We start from the raw sequence: 18,722 nt of genomic DNA on the forward strand, positions 1-18,722 counted from the left end.
AGTGTGCTTCAGGGAGTTATTGTATCCCTCCACTCTGCGAAGTCATGTGTTAATGTCAACGTTAAGAAATCACATGTTTACTAAAACATAACTAAAGCTTGTCCTGTTGACCATTGGGCTCTAATCCAGCGGAGGCCCTTCACATTTGGTCAATTTAACTTACAGCTGGGCCCAAACCCAGTGGGGCCTAATATAATGTTATATAGTGGGTCTAAGGGTGTCTGCCAAGGAATTGGTTTACTTTTTATAAGCAGTCACTCAGTCAGTCATATTACCATTCGTGGCTCGTTGATACTGAACTAACTATTACAGAGACAGCTGTAGTACTATATGTTACGCCCCTGATGTAAAGTGATGGGACAAGTGTGCACAGCTTCTAAAATAACTCATAACCTAGTGGAGGAGGCCAAAGTTAAGTATGCCTAGAATGTAAAGTCAATTCGACTTTTTTTTCAAATTTTAATTTAATTTCAAATATTGTAAACGGGAAAAAAACGCGACTTACCTGCCGTCACCTTTCCATAAAAACGACTAACAATCGTCACGCACAGACCGCACGCGAGTCGCCTGTTTTAACAGTAATGACAGCGTTTCAGACACCACACAAACCAGGCAGCAGTCAGCGCGCGTGACGCGCCGGAGCCCTCAGCGGCGCACGCGGCCGCGCTCTGCGGCTCCTTCCCCGGTTTGTAAAGCCGTGATTGGACAGAGCGAGTCACGTTGTCCGCGGAGCTGTCAGTCCGATTCTGCACCATTGTTCCCCCCGAGCAGCCGGAGAGAGTGTGCTCGTTGCAGCCCCGTTATACATGTGCGAGGATTGTGCCGGGTGGTGCGAGACCCCGCGGGAGACCCCGACCCGGTACCGAATTTATTCATGATCTCACCGGCGGCGGAAGGAAAACCGGCTCAGCGAAATATTGCCAAGTCCACTGGGAGAGGGGCGTCATCGACTGGCTGGACACAGATGATGGGAACGAAATGAACGGTGAGTATATGAGCAACCTCGTATAGGTGATGGGTCTGTGTTTGAACACATGCATCGATTAGATGACGGGGAAGGGGGGTGTTTTCTTTGTGTTTGTCATCTTTTCTCAGTTACAAAGAGGACATTTTCTGACCGACACCTTCTGTTTCGTGATCTCAATGTGTTGGGACCCATCCCCGAATGGTCCATTTGTCAAACTCTTCCTGTGCGTCTCATTTTGCCCTGTAGGACAACTGGAACAGTCTTCGGATTAAGGAATGACACTTATGAGTAAAGAGGTTTATTTGCCTTTGTTCCAGCAAAACCATTGGCTCTGCAATAAAAAGGGATCCCACATACATTGCACATGTTTGTCACATAGGCCACTAAACCCGGGAGTCAGCTGAAAGTCTGGGCCTCCTGCAGAACCTCCTGCAGAACAGGCAGATAGGGCAGAGCTTCCTTTCCTCGCTCCCTGGGGATGGCTCCCCCCCTGCACCCCGTCCCTCCCACCCTCCCGCCATAACAGTGTCTCACAAAGAGATTTTGATAAAGCTCTGTCCATCATCTATACAGCGATGCTGACATTTCAATGACAAGAATCTGTGCGCTACAACTCAACCGTTACAAAATGCTGCCTCTGTGCTCACAAGTCTCTTAGAACTATAGAAAGGACACGGTGACTATTGCTGACTAAATGTTTCTATTTCTCCTCTCCTCTCTCCACAGAACAAAGGCGTTTAACTGCAGTGTAATATTATTTGCTCAAGGTAAGACCACGTCTCCTTATTGCCGTCTGAAATATCACACTGCAGCTTTCACTACACATTAACATATTGAATTCATGCCTGCCGGAGAGACGGCGCTCAAAGCTCGCACAACTGTTGCTACGCTGCCACAAAAGACCCTCTTGATAACAAGATAGGATGTGATGTTGATGCAGACAACAGTGTTTAGTCAATACGGACAGCTGCGCTATTCTCACCGGATTATAGCAGAGAGATGCCTGAGATATGATGAAAGGACAACATATGCTTTTTAGAGTATAGGATGTACTTAATGTGTATTTTTGATGATAGACTTCGACATTTACAAGGCAGACTGAGTGAGGTTTTCTTTAACTGTTGCTAATGAAGCCTTGCACTTCCAATATGTAACCAAAACATGCAGATATGTAAACTGTTGTCCTGCCGATCTCGACAGACCACTCTGGTGTGAACATCTTTGTGATCGGGGTTTGAAAGATGGAGGCGTTGAGCGATATGTGTGAACGTATCTTCTGACCCATCTGTCTCCTCGATCTATCCTCAGAGGAGCGGAATATAATTAGTACACGTGGCGCCGGGTTTAAGGACATTGAAACATTGAGTGGAAAGGAAAGGTGCTACGGCTTAAAAGCAGCAAAGAAAAGCCTCTGCTGTGGGTGAATAGTCTGCACAGAAAGATCCACGTGCACAGCTACATCTTTTTGTTTCCTTCTTTGTGGAGAATTCATGAGTGCACGGTGCACTAGGAGGCTCAGACAGATTCGAGTGAGTTTAAAGATCACATTGTAAATTGATGTGGGCGAGGCTGGATTAGGTTTTAGGTTTAAGAACATTATAAACTTGTGGAAAATTAACCTACGTCCCCAAAAGGCCGGACCAGAATGATTCCCAAGGTTGAGGCACAAACCTTGGGAATTATTTATAAAAAGAAGAAAAGGCAATTTTGAAATACAGCTCATTTATATATGTTATATTCCTTCACACAAAGAGCATTATATCTACTCCAATGGCCGATGTTAGACATGAAATGAGAAGATGTTAAGATTTTATTTTGTGTAGTTTTGAAGCAAACATGGCATCTGTTTTATTTTTCCAATCAATCAGGATAAGACGTCGAGCTAACAGTAAAGGCAGCGTTCTTTCTGAATTCTGAATGTGAATTTGTCACTGGGCTCAGATGAGATGTTCTGTTTGTACACATACAACCAATGATCTGACAAAGCCACAGTAATTCCATTAAGAAAACCTGTTTTTATTTTCCTCAAAAAACACCAGATACAAATGGCAGCGTCATTGAAGTAAAGGCTTGTAATGTGAACTAATACCAGCCTTTCAGGTGCTTTGTGCGTCTCAGCAGGGCTCATGGTTCCAATTTAGGTGCTTTTGATGTGACTCTTTTTTTTGTCTCTGGCTCCTTCCCGGCTGAGCTCGCAGCTTTCACGGTTCAGCACCGAGCTCTCTGGAGATGTTGCCATGACACCTATTAGGAATCTTTTGTCTGCTGCCAACTCATTAAGTGTTAAGGAGAAAAAAAAACTTATTTCCCTGCATAATGTGTTTTATTTGTCAGTGCACGGTACACCCTCAGTGCCTTATGAAGAAAAAACATAAACATCTGAAGTATTTCTTTAATTATTTGTTTTATTTGTAAATATACTGCAGGCCGTAGACTACAGATTACACACTTCAGTTTTCTTGTCAGTGTAATACACTAATAAAACAATTAATATCTTTATTCAGTGATACTTTTAATTATTGTGTTAAAGGTTCAAACTAATCGCACAACAAATCAAAGCAGTAAAAACAACCTTGTTTACTACTTACAAGGTTCAGTTCTGTTCCTGGGATTTATTGTGCGATGTGAGTAAACAAAGATTATTGTTTGTGGTCAACCACTGATCTTGAGCGGGGCTTATTTGTAAATGGGGTAACGGTACTCCGGAGACAAATACATTTAGTTCATACATACGGTCTGCTTTAAAATGTTAAAATGTAAAGGTGCCTTTAAATACATTTCCCTGTAATTGGCTCTGCAGCCACAGTGGCGAACTTAAAGCTACTTAAAGCTGTAGCGTAAACTACCACAAAACTGCTGACAGAGCTGACGGTGTTTACCTGAGGGGGAAGTCGAGGGTGGGTGCTACCCTTCTGCCGTGGGTCGGGGCGCTGTTATCAGGCCCATAACACACACCAACGCACACTAACACGCACTAACACACGGCGTGACCTTGTCAAACAAACACGGAGAAACTCGGACGCTGAAGGAGAGACTTCATTCTCTTCCCAGGTAGAAATGGACCACAGTAAATCCCAACATAGCAGATAGTTTTGTACGTGCTCTGACTTGTGTGCGTAGTACATTTAAAGGCGTTGTGAACACATTTTCTCAATCAGCTTGTTTTACGTAATTCTCTGACAAAGTGAGAATGAGTGTTCAGTGATCAGACTTATTCATTGTGTTCTTCTCTTTGCTGTGTGGTTTGCGTTTGGCGGGGCTGAGTGGGGGAAATCATGGTGCAATGTGCGTTCATGCTCTCATCAAGATTTCAATTAGAACCTGATAACAGTTGGTGTGTTAGTTTGTGTTAGTTTGATCAGTGTCTGTCGAATCTCAGCTAAATCGCTCACACGGTCCCGATGAGGCAGGCAACTGCTTTATAAATGATATCTAACAGTGGCTGTTTTCTGCCTTTGAATTTGAGTGATGCTCAGTGGATGAGTCATGAGTATTCATCGTGACGTGGTTGCACACTTTGGCATAAGGATCAATGTGACCAAAAGCTTCAATATTACGTTTTGCAAAATGGAGACGTGCAGATGTTTTCTGTTTTGTTTTTTGTTCTAATTTAATTTAGGAACAATAAAACCAGACTTCTGATTATTAAATCTGTCATACGGTACTCAACAAAGAAACTATGGAGAGGAAAGCATTGACACATTGAAAAAGAGAAAAACATTATTGCTGTAATTGTAGGATCCTAATACATGTTATTGATATTTCTCAGTATTTGTGTCAATTTGCTTTTTATAATACTCAGCACACTGTAATCAAGCACAGACTATGCTCCCTATTTTAGCAATTTTCTCAGATAACGGTGCAAATGTTTTGCATAAAACAAATTATTCAAGATCTCAACATGATACTGGCTATATATAAATGATAAGGCCTTGTCTGCGGAACATGAACTCCACAGCTTTCCCAGTCGGAGTGAGAGATGAAAGCAGCGTCGTCTCTATGAAATGCTTCGGCTGCTCTGTTTCTGCCAGCAAAACCGGCTTCTGCAAACTTTTAGGCGGCATGGGAAAATATAGTCATAAATAAAATATAGAGCCATAAATAATTTAGGCGAGCTTTGTGATTGACATGAGGGTGAGAGACCGTGATCCCGCCTCCGCTCTGAGTGACTTGAATTGCAGCAAATCGAAATATTAGTTTGAATGTGGAGTTTGTTCGTTCAAGTGGGTTTTGGTTTTGTGTGTGTTTTAAACACTGCTGGCAACAAGAAAGATGTTGGATGAAATGTATCCTCAAAGCTAACGCATGGCTTTCATCAAAATACTGCTAATGTTGTTTGCTGTGAGACAGAAGAAAAGGAACGTCGTGCCAGTTCATAAGCCCTCATCAAGATACATTTTTTTAATTCTGAATCATTTACAGGTTTACACTGGCCTTTTGTCATTACTTTTAATCCAACTCTTTATGATGATGTTTAAAGCAAACGAGTGCACCCAGATATTTAGCAATAGATATGGAAACCTCCTTTGCTTTGGACCCATGTGGTTAATAAGGTGCTGTGCTTCCTCCCTGGTGCTACAAAGAGGAAGAACAGATCAATGATTCCCAGCACTCGGCTGCACTGTAGCCGCGGGAGGGAGGGAGGGAGGGAGGGAGGGAAGGAGGTAGGGAGGGAGGGAGGGAGGGAGGCTGGAGGCCTCGCCAGGCTGCAGCTCCTCCGTGTGCGGAGTGCTGAGCAGTGGGCTGCAGTCTCCTCCCTTCCCGTCTCTCTCTCTCTGTCTCGGTCTCTGTCTCTCTCTGGCTCCTGCTACCTCTCCCCCTCCTCCCTCTCCTCCCTCCTTTCATGTGTGTGGAGCAGATCTGTCTGCAGCCTCAGGCTAGTGCAAGTTAACAAATGTGAAGTCTCATTTGCATAAATCTGTAGATGTCGCTACATTTCTTTGAACGGATGCCTCTGTGTTTAATTGCTGAATGTTTTTTTTTCTCCCCCTTGTGCATGTTGGATTCTTTAATGGCCGACTGAGAATGAAGATGACTGTACCTGACAATTAAAAGTTATTTAATTGCATAATTCGTCCACCTGACCTTTATTGCAGTACACATTGCAGCACAACGGAGAGACAGCACGAGCAAATATTTATCATCGCTGTCATTGAACATTTGGCAGATGGTTTTCAGTGTTCTGTGAAAATAATGAGGGTAATTATTTGAGCAAGTTGAAAATGTGTCGTGGCTACAGCTTAATTGCAAAATTTGCACAAGGATTTTTTTCGACTTAACTGCTGCAGGTCTTTATATACAAGCTATAACCCTTTTATTTTATCCATCCTTTGCCTAAATTTAGATTTGGTGCGTGTCCGCGCTACTCTTTGTCCTCAAAGGAAAGGCTGTGTTCCTGAACATGAAGCTAGCGTGTACATATTAGGGCACGTGCCCTCTGACCTCTCACAAAACACTTGTCATTTGTGATTTGGGAATCCCACGCCTCCTACAAAACACTTTCAATGAATACATGAGCAGTGTGTTTGTGTTCTCTCCGAGCCGGGGATCCTCCGCTGACATCATCTGTAGCTGTATAATCATCCAGGCCACAGCTTCTCCTCAGGGGAGTCCAGCTGAGACCGAGCTCCTCTTTCTTTATATCTATCCAGTTATCGCTCACGCTCCCTGTGCATCCCTGTGAAGCTGTCTCTCCCTCTCTCTCTCTCTAGGATGCCGAATATGGTTGTGTGCGACACCAGTGATGGATGAGGTCGAACACAATCTAAGACTGGCTGCATGGCCCAGGAGCTTTTGTGGTTTAAGGCTTTGTCTTGATCCCTTCGGATGGTCATACCGGAGTGCCCCCTCGGTCACTCAGACAGCATCGACTGCTGCGGAGACCAAACAATTCTCACATTAGATAGAAATGAGAAAGAATTAATAAAACGATCTGCCGAGCCATCTGGGCTGAAGAAATGTGCGCGTCATCACTGTGGAAACACTAGTAGTCTGCGACGTGATCAGCCATATTGAATGAAATGGCAATTTGGCAAATGCAGAAACACAGCAAGAATTCAGATTTACAATCTTTATTAGTCTCCACACAAGCTCTCACTCCTGTACCCCCTCCACACACACACACACACACATACACAGATGGCAGTCGTATAAAGAGTCCGATGGTCCTCCTGGATGAATCGCATCCCCCAAAGATAATAGATGTATATGCAAACAATTAGTGTATAGGTATGCAAGTAAACGATTAATGATTTAAAGATAATCTGCAATGTCACCAACGAAAGGTCGGTGCTGTTCACTTTCCCTGCATGTAGATAAGAGTTGAGCGCTTCAACGCAAGTCAAACGTTGTTGCTGCATCAACAGCCCGTCAGAGCTGGTATCCGATGATTGTGACGATTGTGGTCCCAGCAAATGTGTCCTTGTACATTCTAACATCCGTAGATCCATTTCCCACTGGGTGTCCATGACTTTTCAGGAGGCAGCTCTGGTCTGAATTTTGCAGTGTTTTTACGTTGGAAAAAGCCTGCTTGCGTTGCTAACGTGGGTCAGTAATCACTTTGAGGAGAGAAAAGACTGTCAAAGTAGGCAAAGTGATCTGTGGTACATGTGGGGTTGTGGAATGGGCCGGAAGAACCTTTCATGCACTTACTATCTGTGGCCCGTGCAGGTATCTTTCATTCCTTTGGACGACATAACTGTGTGTAAATGATTGCAGATGTCATTCATCTGTATGGTGCAGATTCATCATAGAGTTGCAAATATGCCGTTGATTGCGACCTGATTAAGACCCTGGACATTGGACTTGAATTGATATAGTGTGACAAACCTTCCATCTGTTCTGTACGGTGTTTTAATGCTGTGAAATAGCCGTGTTAAGGATGATGAGGATAATGGCTGTGATGCTGACGATGGGAAGCAGAGTGGGTGCTGATGATTCATGCTGAGTTCATTCCAGGTTTCTTCCATTACAGGTTCTGATTCACGGCTACTGCTTCTTAACAGTTGCTGATATGTTGTCATGAGGCCAGACAGTTACGAGTCTAGATTGCCAAAAGGGTTTGTGTAAGGTTTGCTTTTAACACACGCACGCCTTCCAAAGGCCCTGCCTCACTAATATTGTGCAAAGGGCCGTGGAACTGGCTGCTGTAGGAAATGATGAGTAGGATTATAGTCAAAAGCAAGAACTCTCCCCCGCTTTGTTGTGTAAAACACAAACAAGCTAAAGTAAATGAACCTATACGTGTGTTCTTTTCCACATTTTGCAGGGACAAACAATATGACTCTATTCGACGATATCATTAAAAACATATCTTAGGATTTACCTTTCATCACCAGAGTGGGAGTGAACCTTTTGCATATGACCTCAATAACAGTGCGCATACAAATGATTCATCTTCTAAACCTTTTCTTTGTTTGATTTTAGCCGGCTGTCTTCAATCTCCCTCATTGAAAAAAAAGAGAAAGCCTGTTGAAAGTCAGAGCAGATCTAGGTCACCATCACTGGCGCAATGGTACTAAAATGCCATCTCTCCACCTTCTGCTTCGCATTTTTAGGTAACAGGGCAACGTAGATGTGCGATGCTTGCGGGTGAATCGTTAAAGAAACGCAGACGGGGTCGTCTACTAACACTGTTCATCATCAGAAGATGAATAAAACTATATGATATATGTATTATAATAGTGCACTATACTTATTGTCATTTTCACAGTGAAACAAAATTGTGGTATGATAGTTTTTACTCCTAAATTGAGAAAACATAAAGTACAAAATGGACCTCAGACATCCATTTGCTCCGTGGATGTTTTCATATTGATGCACTTCAAGTAAAGCAGCTCACAAATCCCAGTACATCACCATCTCCCTTCGTGTCAGCATAACAGTGTCATCAGCAATCATTATGGTCTGGAAAGAGAGAGACGTCCACACACATATGCTCCGATACGTCCCCAAATGTTTTTGTGTCAGCATACAAAAGGGGAAGACAATAAAGTATTAGCAAAGCCAACGTACTCTTCATCGTGTGAAGGTATGAAGGTATACAGTATGTATTCCGATGCTGCTACTGTTACGTTATTGTGCTGTTCGTCTTTGGACCTTCTAATCCAGCCATGATAACGGCTGTAATCTTTGAACGCAGTCTGTTAGAGTACTTTCCACTCGTTCCTGTGTGCTGCCTGCATGTTAAAAAGGAACCATTTCAAATGCTAAAGTTCCCTTCTGAAGGAACACAAACTCTTTAATAATGTACGTTTCCCACTGCTGCTGCTACTACTACTACTACTCTTTCTACCACTACTACTAAACACAGTGCAGATTGCTTGAGTGTAATAAAAATGACTTCATCAAAAATTGACACTACAAAAAAATAATAATTTTGCTTTGGAAATATAATGATCTTTAAAGGCCAAATTATCTAGTATACAAGAGAGAGGATTTTTTCATGCTACTTGAGACAAGCGAGGACATGCATATGTCTTCTGCAATTTCCTTTCATTCAATTCAGTTTCATCCTGGATTTTTTTTATTGTACTCTAAATATATGTTATTCTGTTGATAGTTTCTTTATGTTGTTCTTGTCACCAGATGTTTTTTACTTTTCTTTTCCTCCTTTTCTATTTGTTCTCACTTTTTCTCATTCTCTCCCTCCCATTTGCTACTCCCCCCTTGACCGCCCCCCCCCCCCCCCCCCCCCCTCCCACACACACACACTCTCTTTTCCCACTGCCCCACGTCGCTCATCCAACCCTCATCCAACCCATTTCTCCAACATTCTGTCTTTTCCCCCTCTCTCTGACCCCCCTGTACCCACGCCTCCTCCCACCCCCTCCCCTCCCTGTGGCTCATGTTGGTAAAAATATCTGCAGGCAGCAGGAGCAGAGGCATGCCTGACTCTCCCCCCCCCTCTCTCTCTCTCTCTCTCTCTGTATCTCAGACATCCCACCCATGTGATCTCACAGGCTGCCTTTGCTTTGCTCCAGTCTGGCTCCTGCCTTTCAGCCGGCTGCAGCTAATGAGCCTTTGTGTGGCCAGGGAGAGAGAGAGAGAGAGAGAGAGAGAGAGAGAGAGAGAGAGAGAGAGAGGGTGAGGGAGGGGGGGGGGGGCAGTGACAGGGAGTTAAAGTAAGAAAGACTGTTGTCTTGCAACAATAAAGCATATGGTACCGACATTGCAGTCAGTGCTGGAAAATTACAAGTCCGTCCCGCCCTCCTGCAACCTTTTTCCTTTCGCCAATGAAGCTCAGGGGCCGCTGCAAGTCAGTGGACCGAAACGAGATGGGAACTCAGCGGCTTTTCACCTTTTTCCGTTGAACAGCCAGATTGGTGATTGTGCGTGGCTGAGCTGCGCAGTGAGAAGAGGTGAAAGGAGTCTCAGTCTGCCAGAGGATACAGGTCAGTTGTTCCTGTCAGGGCCCGGCACGCACGGAGCAAGTGTAACATGCTCATCGGAAGACTGATGTGTACCACAGATGTGCCAGACGCCGGCGGCTTGTTAGCATCACTTGGGACGAGCGTTCTGAGCCTTGAGTTGTCACATCGGTTTTGTTGTGACTGTGGGAAAATTGTGAATGACGAAGGGTGTGGGTGGGGGGGGGGTGGAAAGGGGGGGTGGGGGGTGTAATTGCATTCAGATTGCAAGTGTGCCACAGTGCCCAGAGCGCTGTTGATTAAGGACAGGAGTTGGTTTCCACAGTTGATGTGTGTGTGTGCACACAGGGAGGGGCTTTCCAAGCTGGCTTTTGCTGCATTATTTTCTCTGGGATTTTCTCCCTCGCACCAGCCGTAGTGCGTGCGGCCCAGCCATGCTTGGTGGGAAGGCAACAGAGAAGACAAAGAAAAGAGCTCTTAGAGAAACTGTTTTTTTATTTAGCCTTGATGAAATAAAGGGGTTCAGACGGATCAGCCTCAGCTCTGCGGTTTATGATGTCATGCCCGTACAGTGTCAAGATTTTAACACAGGATGCAAATGAATTAGTAATGAGTCAATCTAAGCACGCAGCTATAATGCATTTACATACAGTGTGAACTAACGTTGGTGTTTTAATAGGAAGGACCCGTATACACGCCATGTAATGCTGAATACGCTGTCATACGGGAAGGCAAGAGTTGTGAGGCTACGTAACAATCTCCATGGAAACCGCCTTTGGTAGCAAAGCCCAGGAAAGCATCAGCTGAGGGGCAGGCATAGAAAAAGGTTTGCAACAATTGTATTTAATTAGGGACCCTCGGAAGGGAAATGGACTAAAATTACACATTTCTGCTGGAAATTTCCACTACACTAACTACAATACTTAAACATTCCTGCTCTGATGTTAAATTATCAGCTTCAGTATTAGTTTATTAATAATTTATCCTCTTTCGTTTTCAGGTTTGGGGCTTTGGATAAAATATATCTGGTATTAATACTAGTTCAATTTTTTCTTCAGCTCTGTCTTTAAGAAAACCCTTTCTGTGAGGGCTCTATGACTGACTCCATCCCTCCTCCACTTCCTCCCAAATGCAGGACGCCTCACATTCTTTAGTTGAAGGTAGAATTGTTTACTCTGGAGGTCCTCCAAATGCCGGCGGTGCCGTGTCACTGCGCTGTGCAAGCGCAGCCACCTGGGAACAATGACCCCCTTGCTGGCAGCGCTCGTCCTCTCTGGGTTGCACCTCTTTCTCCCCGGCGGCATTTGCATCTGCAATGACTCGATATCAGAGCCCAGATGAAGCACTGTGGCTGTCTGTGAACGGAACCCCCCCCCCCCCCCCCCCCACAAGCTGCTCTGGGAAATAGAATGAGTGGGACTGGGAGAAGATGCGTGCAGCCTTTAGATAATTCAGTTTCCAGGAGAGAAAGCAGTTTGGGGGGGCTGCCAGTCTTAGCTATCCTCGCCTTGACTCAGCAGCATAGTTGTGTTATTGGCTTTATTTTGAAATGTGGGGTGAAGTTCTAGCTGCTGCTCTGCAATAAATAAATTAAATGCATTAAAGGAATGCAATTTCAGAAGGGACTGCATTATAATTTGGGATAAAATGCATCCTGAAATATTACAGCCATTAGACATTGACAAATAAAGATATTTGTAGGGGAAAAGCTGTTATCAAAAAAACAATATGTTTTGACAGTGACAATGCAGTAGCTCCAGATCAATTGAGATTTGTTTCAGTGTAGTTGACTGATGAGCCTGGTCTAATTGCATCATCAGTCAGAGGGAGTTAATGGCCCCTCTCAATTGACACTGAAGTAGTTTTTAACACTTCTGTTTCAACAGCCTCTGTATGAAGTGCTGCCACAAACATTTAGCTGCACCAACACATCCACACAAAGATAGTTTTGTTAATTTAGTGTTTTTAGAAACTCAGCATAACATGTCTGTTCCTGATTTAACAGTAGATATAGTGTTACAGATACTGTTATTGTTTCTCTATTTAATGACAGCTGAAGCAGGGATAATATTGTCTGTTTTTTGCTTTCATTAATTTTTTTACATTTATTACTTTGTTACTGATTACTTAGCAAATATGAGGCAGTCATAGTACAGTTATTTTTCTGCTCTAATGTGACTGTAACTGCATTAACAGCTGTAACCGGAGGCCTTTTCTTTTTTCAGTAGAAAGCATCTGACTTAACAACAGTTTCACCAATTCCTCCTCCAGCACTGCATAATGATACAAGTGCACATGACTCGGTGTTGTGCAGATTGTTTCAACGGTTCAATAGTTTCACAATGTGCATCAACAAGTGCACGTCAGCATGCGTATGCACCTGTATAAATGAAAATAAACATCACAATTATACTACTAATGCACGGTGGAAAATGTTTTTCTGCAAGATGCAACGTCACATTTTAAGCCTGCTTTATTTTTATAAAATCAGCAACTAGATGAACATAGTCACATAATATTCTCTATATATGTATGTTGTACATCATCTTAATGAGATTGGTACCAGTGCAAAGCCAGTCGGACCGGTATTTTTTTTTCTTTTTCTCCAGCCTCTAAATCAAAGACAGGGGAATGAACTTAGTCAGACGTAGTATGTAATTAGAAGCGTTCTCCATCCATCTCAGCTGCTTTATGCCGAGGTGATCATTCGCTTAGGGAACTCGCTTTCGTACGTGTGTGTGTGTGTTTGTGAGGAGGAGAAAGGGGGAGTCAGGGTCTCATTGCTAATTGACAGTGTTGAGGATTATGAAAGCCCTTAACTGGATATTAAATAATGTGTGGCCCGTCTGCTGTCTTTGGGTTTCAGGTGCCATGAGCGGAATACTGAAGAGGAAATTTGAGGAGGTGGAAGCCTCCTCCTCCCCGTGCTCCTCCTTGCGGGAGTCTGATGACGAGGTCTCCTGCAGTGAGAGTGGGGATAGCGGTGACAGTGTCAACCCATCTGCCTCAGGCCCTTTCACCCGTGAGTGCCTGTATTCTTTTTGTTTTTTGTTTTTACTCATACATTGAGCTGGCGGCTGCCATTGACAGTAAGATTAATATTGTCATTTGATCCCAAGGTGAAAAATGCCAGCGGACTGAAAGGGTTTTTCTTTCTAATCAAAAAAGGAAAAACACTCAGACGCAACCTGATTGTGTGGCTCTCAATCGATATAGGATACAGTTCAGACAAATCAAATCTGCATGTCTGTGTATCAGGGAGCGTGATAATAATTCACAGCAGCCGAGAGTAGAGGAGGCTGAGTGGTCCGGTGCTGTAATAGAAGGGAAGGCGACACTGGCAGCCTCCCTCATTAGGGAACAGATTCAGTGCACAGGCTCAGATGAATGAGCTGATGCAGTCTCAAGCTGTGTGTGTGCAGCACTGGTGGTAATGTAGATCTAGATGCCCCGCTTTCTAAGAACACCATCAGTTTCATCAGGGATCCGTCTGCCAATTATTTGCTTTTCACTAATCAATTGTTTTGTCTGTAAGATGCATTTTGTTTTATTCTGAGGCTTAAGGTGACGACTGGAAATCTACCGTTTCGACCATCCAACTAATAAATCCTCAAAATGATGAGAGGAAAGCAGCAAACATTATTTCGCTTTATATAGGTTGGGACTTTGTTTTAAAAATGACTATTTATTCACAACTAACATTTTCTGTCAATTGACAGACAATTGTTTTGGATGCAGATCTGCAATGCTTGTTATGGTTTACTAAGATATTCACAGTTAGGATTACGGGAAGTTATTTTTCTCCTTTTAAATGTGTGCAGCCATGCAGTTGAGTGACAGCCCTTCCCCCCCCGTAGCGAGACGTATGTAAAAATGAGAAATGACATGTACGTATACGGTGATGGACCGTCATTGTGGAGGGATGAGACAGTTGAATCCAAAGTGGTTTTACAATGTGTTGTGTTTGAGAGAGGAGGACAAACACCCGTGTTGTTGTGTTTGTCTAGAGAACGAAAGTCTTTAAGGGGAAAAGAAACAACAATACCTTTAAGTTGTTGCTTTGTTTCACCCATTGGTTAATGTAGACATTAGGGAAGACATTGGATTATAAAGAAAGTAACACCTGCTAACGGTTTTTACACCTAAAAAAATGCAAATAGCTGTTGTCATTGTTCTTTGTTAGATAATAAAACCCGGCTCTGCTCCGTCTCACAGCTCTACATCTGCAATGAAATGCATTGTGCCTCTTGCGTAGGACTGCTGTTGGAACCAGATGGTTTCTATTTGTCCTGTCCGCTGGGAACACTGCCTCTGAGAACCAGCAGTCTTCATCTCTGGGGCAGGCGGGGGATTATTTATGCTGCACCATTGCCCTCCTCTCTGCCTGTCCCCCTCGTAGTGCTGTCCTTAAAAAGGACTTCCAGGCGGAAGCTTGCGGATCTGATGAAATCCTTCCCTATAGCTGCACTAAGATATGTAGAAGCTCGCCGGAATGACAGCACAGAGTAGTCATATCTGAAAGGAACTTTCAGCATGTCTGTTCTGCTGCACCATGAAACACAGATGAAACGCTGCATTGATGTGCAGTGTGGCGCTTTAGTTCTTCCCACAGTGGATTAATAAATTGTCAGAAACAGTTTACAACCCAGATGAAAAGTCTTTTTTTTTTTCTTCCTTTGTAGCTGACTCGATATTGAAGAGAGAGAAGCGCATGCGGACAAGGAGGGTGCACTTTGAGAAGGTGACCGTGTACTACTTCAGCCGGCGGCAGGGCTTCACCAGCGTGCCCAGCCAGGGAGGCAGCACGCTGGGAATGTCCAACAGGCACAGCTGGATCAGGCAGTACTCCCTCGGGGAATTCGCCGTGGAGCAGGAGAGGATTCACAGGGACATGCTCAGGGATCACCTGAAGGAGGAGAAACTCAATTCTATCAAACTCAAGGTAAATGCTTGGTAATCGCTATCAGAGTGATTAATACTGACAAACGTTTCTAAAGAAAGAATTTTTTTAAGCAGAGAAGAGATTTTCTCTCACAATTCTAATAAGGCGTGGATGTGATTCCTCTCGGTTTCAGCTGACTAAGAACGGCACGGTGGAGTCCGACGAGGCCAACGCGCTCACGGCGGAAGACATCTCCGACGACGACATCGATCTGGACAACACAGAGGTGGACGAGTACTTCTTCCTGCAGCCACTCACCACTAAGAAGCGGCGAGCGCTGTTGCGCTCCTCCGGGGTAAAGAAGATTGACGTGGAGGAGAAACATGAGCTGCGGGCCATCCGGATGTCCAGGGAGGACTGCGGCTGTGACTGCAGGGTCTTCTGCGACCCGGAGACGTGCGCCTGCAGCATCGCAGGGATCAAATGCCAGGTAAATTAGGTTTCATCCTCGCCCCACTGTAAAAGAGAAGGTGGCACGATGTTTGATACCATCATGTCCTCTTCGAGGTAAAGTGAAATGAAAGGGACAGTAAATGTTGCTTCTTTTCCCCCTCAGGTGGACCGGATGTCGTTTCCGTGCGGCTGCACAAAAGAGGGCTGCACCAATTCCACTGGGAGAGTGGAGTTTAATCCCATCCGCGTTCGGACCCATTTCTTGCACACCATAATGAAGCTGGAGCTGGAGAAGAGCCGTGAGCAGCAGCAGGCGCCCCCCACCAACGGTTACCATGGCGAAACCAACGACCTGGGAGGCGGTAACCCCCTCGCCCAGTCGCAGCACAGGTTGGAGTACTCGCTGTCAGATGCCGTTCCACAGACCGCCAGCGTGCACCTGCAGGCTGCGGACGAGATGGAGGGGCCGATGGACGACGACGAGGAAGAGGAGGAGGATGAAGAAGACGACGACGATGACGAGGAGGAGGAAGAGGAGGAGGAGGAGGAAGAGGAGAACGAAGACGATGAGGAGGAGGACAGTAGTTCTGTCCTTTCTGATTCCAGCACCCAAAGCTTAGCCAACAGCGACTCTGAGGATGAGGATGATGAAGACGAAGAGAAGTCAAAGAGCTCCCAGCGGGACGTAGCGGCCCCGCCGGTCTCTCACGCTGACGTCGTGCCCTTGTCCTCTGTGTTGTGTTACAGCAACGTGGCTCACGAGAACCACATGAACGGAAACGCTTACTTAATGAACTCCCCTTCAGCCGGGTACCATCAGCTGGGGAGCTCCAGCGCCGTCTCCAGCCGACCCAGTGAACTCAACGGGGAGGCCTCAGCATTCCAAGATCCAGTCACCACTCACAGCGCCGCCGCCGCCCGAGAACCGCCCGACATACCCGCCGAGCAGCACACGGACTACTCCGAGCACACCGAGGAACAACGCGCGGCTAATCGCCATCTCACGCCGCCCGACGGAGCTCCCGCCGCCGCCCCCTCCACCCGCTGCGCGTCCGATCAGGAGAAGGAGGCGTTTTCCAGAGCTGCTTCCGCGCAGCAGCCGGCCTCCCAGAACGAGACACAGTTCAAAAACTACTCGAACAACAGCACGCGGCTTTGTAGGGCGGCTGAACAGCCACGGCAGGAGCCCGTCGGCAACGGCACTTCTGACCTGAGCTTACTAGGAAACGACACTAAGAGCCTCCCGCTACCCGACCCTTGCCCCGAGGTCACAGCCATTTAGTGGGCATCACCTTTTGAAGGGTTCTTTCATCGTCACGTCCTCGCTCGAGCCTGACCTAGTGGTATTTTTAATCCGACCATAGCAATTTGCAGCACTAGCGAGCATTTTCATCTGTATCTATAAAGCCATAGGATCTTGGTGAAAATATTCTATTATTTGTTCCTCCGCTACAGCGTGTACTGAACTGCAAGATCGAACAGATTTCTTTTTAAACATCAGTCCTGTCATGCTGTGCAATGTATCTTGTAATTTCAGATGTAAAGTTCTAGATTTGAGGAGATATTGTACTGTAGATGGAGCTTTTATATGTCAACTGTATTCGTCTAAAAGGTCAATTTATTTATTGTTTCTGAATCATGTGTACCCTTAATGTAAATGTTTTGATAACAATATGCATGCTGTTTTGGGAATCTCAGTGACATTTAGGAAAAAAGAAAATGCCGTTGTTTTATAGAAAAATGTGTTGTGTACATAATGTACATTTTACCTCTTTTTTGTTTCTATGGTTTTTAAAAGCATGAAAAGCCTGAATTCTTATTTTGATGTTTGGAATACAATATCTAAAGCATAAAATGTCAAGAAATCAATCCACCGCCTGTTGGACTTATGTGTGGGGGTCCAGTGGCATGCATTTGGTTTGAACTAATTGATACTGTATTTGAACAATGGAAAGAATAAGGCCCCTCACTTGTGTTTATTTTGTCTCCACTGTTCACTCCTTAAAAAATGATTTGCAGGTCCTGCTACAAATACAACTGAATTCTTTGAGTTCCATTGAAACAGGGATATTAATAAAGTAGCACTTTGACACAAGATCTTCATTAAAGTGGAAAGGAACTTCTTTAATGTGATGGCACTTGGTATTGTAATTAAAGCACCATTAGTTTGAAAATGTGCAGACAGGGGAAGCTAGTGTTCAAGGTCGACAATCAACACTCATTAATAAACATGATTCACATGAGTAATTAACAGCTACAGAATGACTCCTGATTCTCACGAGTCACGGATGAGGACTTGACAGTCTGATGTGAGAAAAATGTTTACCAAAAATCTATGAACAACCTTTTACGAGATCTTTAAGCAGTCACAGGCGAGGAGGGCGACCGCTCAACAATTGGGGGTTTGCAATGACGTAGCGAATAGTGAAATATGCTGCTGAAGTTCTTTCCCCCGAGCTCTCTGTTCCTGCATGAACACAGATATTTGTCCCTCTTCCAAGCTTGCAAATATCTTGCCCATACTTTATAATTAGAAAGATTGATGCCAGAGTTCTGATGGTTATGTTTGACTGTCGAGTAGCTGGGACCTCTCATGCTACTGCATGATTCAGAAGAAATATTCACACTGCTTTCAGGCAATCAGTGGCATCAACGTAGCCGGTAGCTCAGATCAATCGTGCCAAAGCGTACATTGTGAGATGTATGGATACGTGACCCTGCATCCATTCAAGACTCCTGTGTTGGCTTTTTGTTTTCCAGTATTTAATATGAATGATATATTGAAATGTGTATTTATTGTGGTTTACTATGAAGTCTGTATTGAGTAAATTGTTACATGCTGGTTGTGAGTTGTAAAGCTTCATGTGCCTAATTTATTCATTTCTATTTCTAATTCTGTAAAATGCAAACGTTTGCACAAAATGGTAAAAATGTTTTCAATGTATTTGGTTTTCCAACTGTAGATAGAGCAAGTCTGATTTTCTGTTTCATTTTTAACATGGTTTTGAAATACATTTGATTAAAACGACGAGCAGTCATTTTTCCGTTCAGT

General features: G+C 44.4%; 1 protein-coding gene across 2 annotated transcripts; it reads left to right on the plus strand.

Annotated features, from left to right (window-relative positions):
• Positions 1 to 703: 703 nt before the first annotated feature.
• csrnp3 (cysteine-serine-rich nuclear protein 3) lies at positions 704 to 18,708 on the plus strand. 2 transcript variants are annotated; one of them, XM_040201395.2, is made up of 6 exons: positions 704 to 985; positions 1,694 to 1,734; positions 13,202 to 13,357; positions 15,018 to 15,277; positions 15,411 to 15,707; positions 15,834 to 18,708. In XM_040201395.2, the coding sequence occupies exons 3-6, from the start codon at positions 13,207 to 13,209 to the stop codon at positions 16,950 to 16,952; spliced, it is 1,827 nt and encodes a 608-aa protein (XP_040057329.2). In that variant the 5' UTR covers positions 704 to 985; positions 1,694 to 1,734; positions 13,202 to 13,206; the 3' UTR covers positions 16,953 to 18,708. The 2 variants fall into 2 exon arrangements, with proteins under 2 accessions (XP_040057329.2, XP_040057331.2); XM_040201397.2 differs by lacking the exons at positions 704 to 985; positions 1,694 to 1,734 and adding an exon at positions 9,961 to 10,359.
• The last annotated feature ends 14 nt before the right edge of the window (positions 18,709 to 18,722 follow it).

This window comes from Gasterosteus aculeatus, chromosome 16 (assembly GCF_964276395.1).
Source record: "Gasterosteus aculeatus chromosome 16, fGasAcu3.hap1.1, whole genome shotgun sequence".
Lineage (NCBI taxonomy): Eukaryota > Metazoa > Chordata > Actinopteri > Perciformes > Gasterosteidae > Gasterosteus > Gasterosteus aculeatus.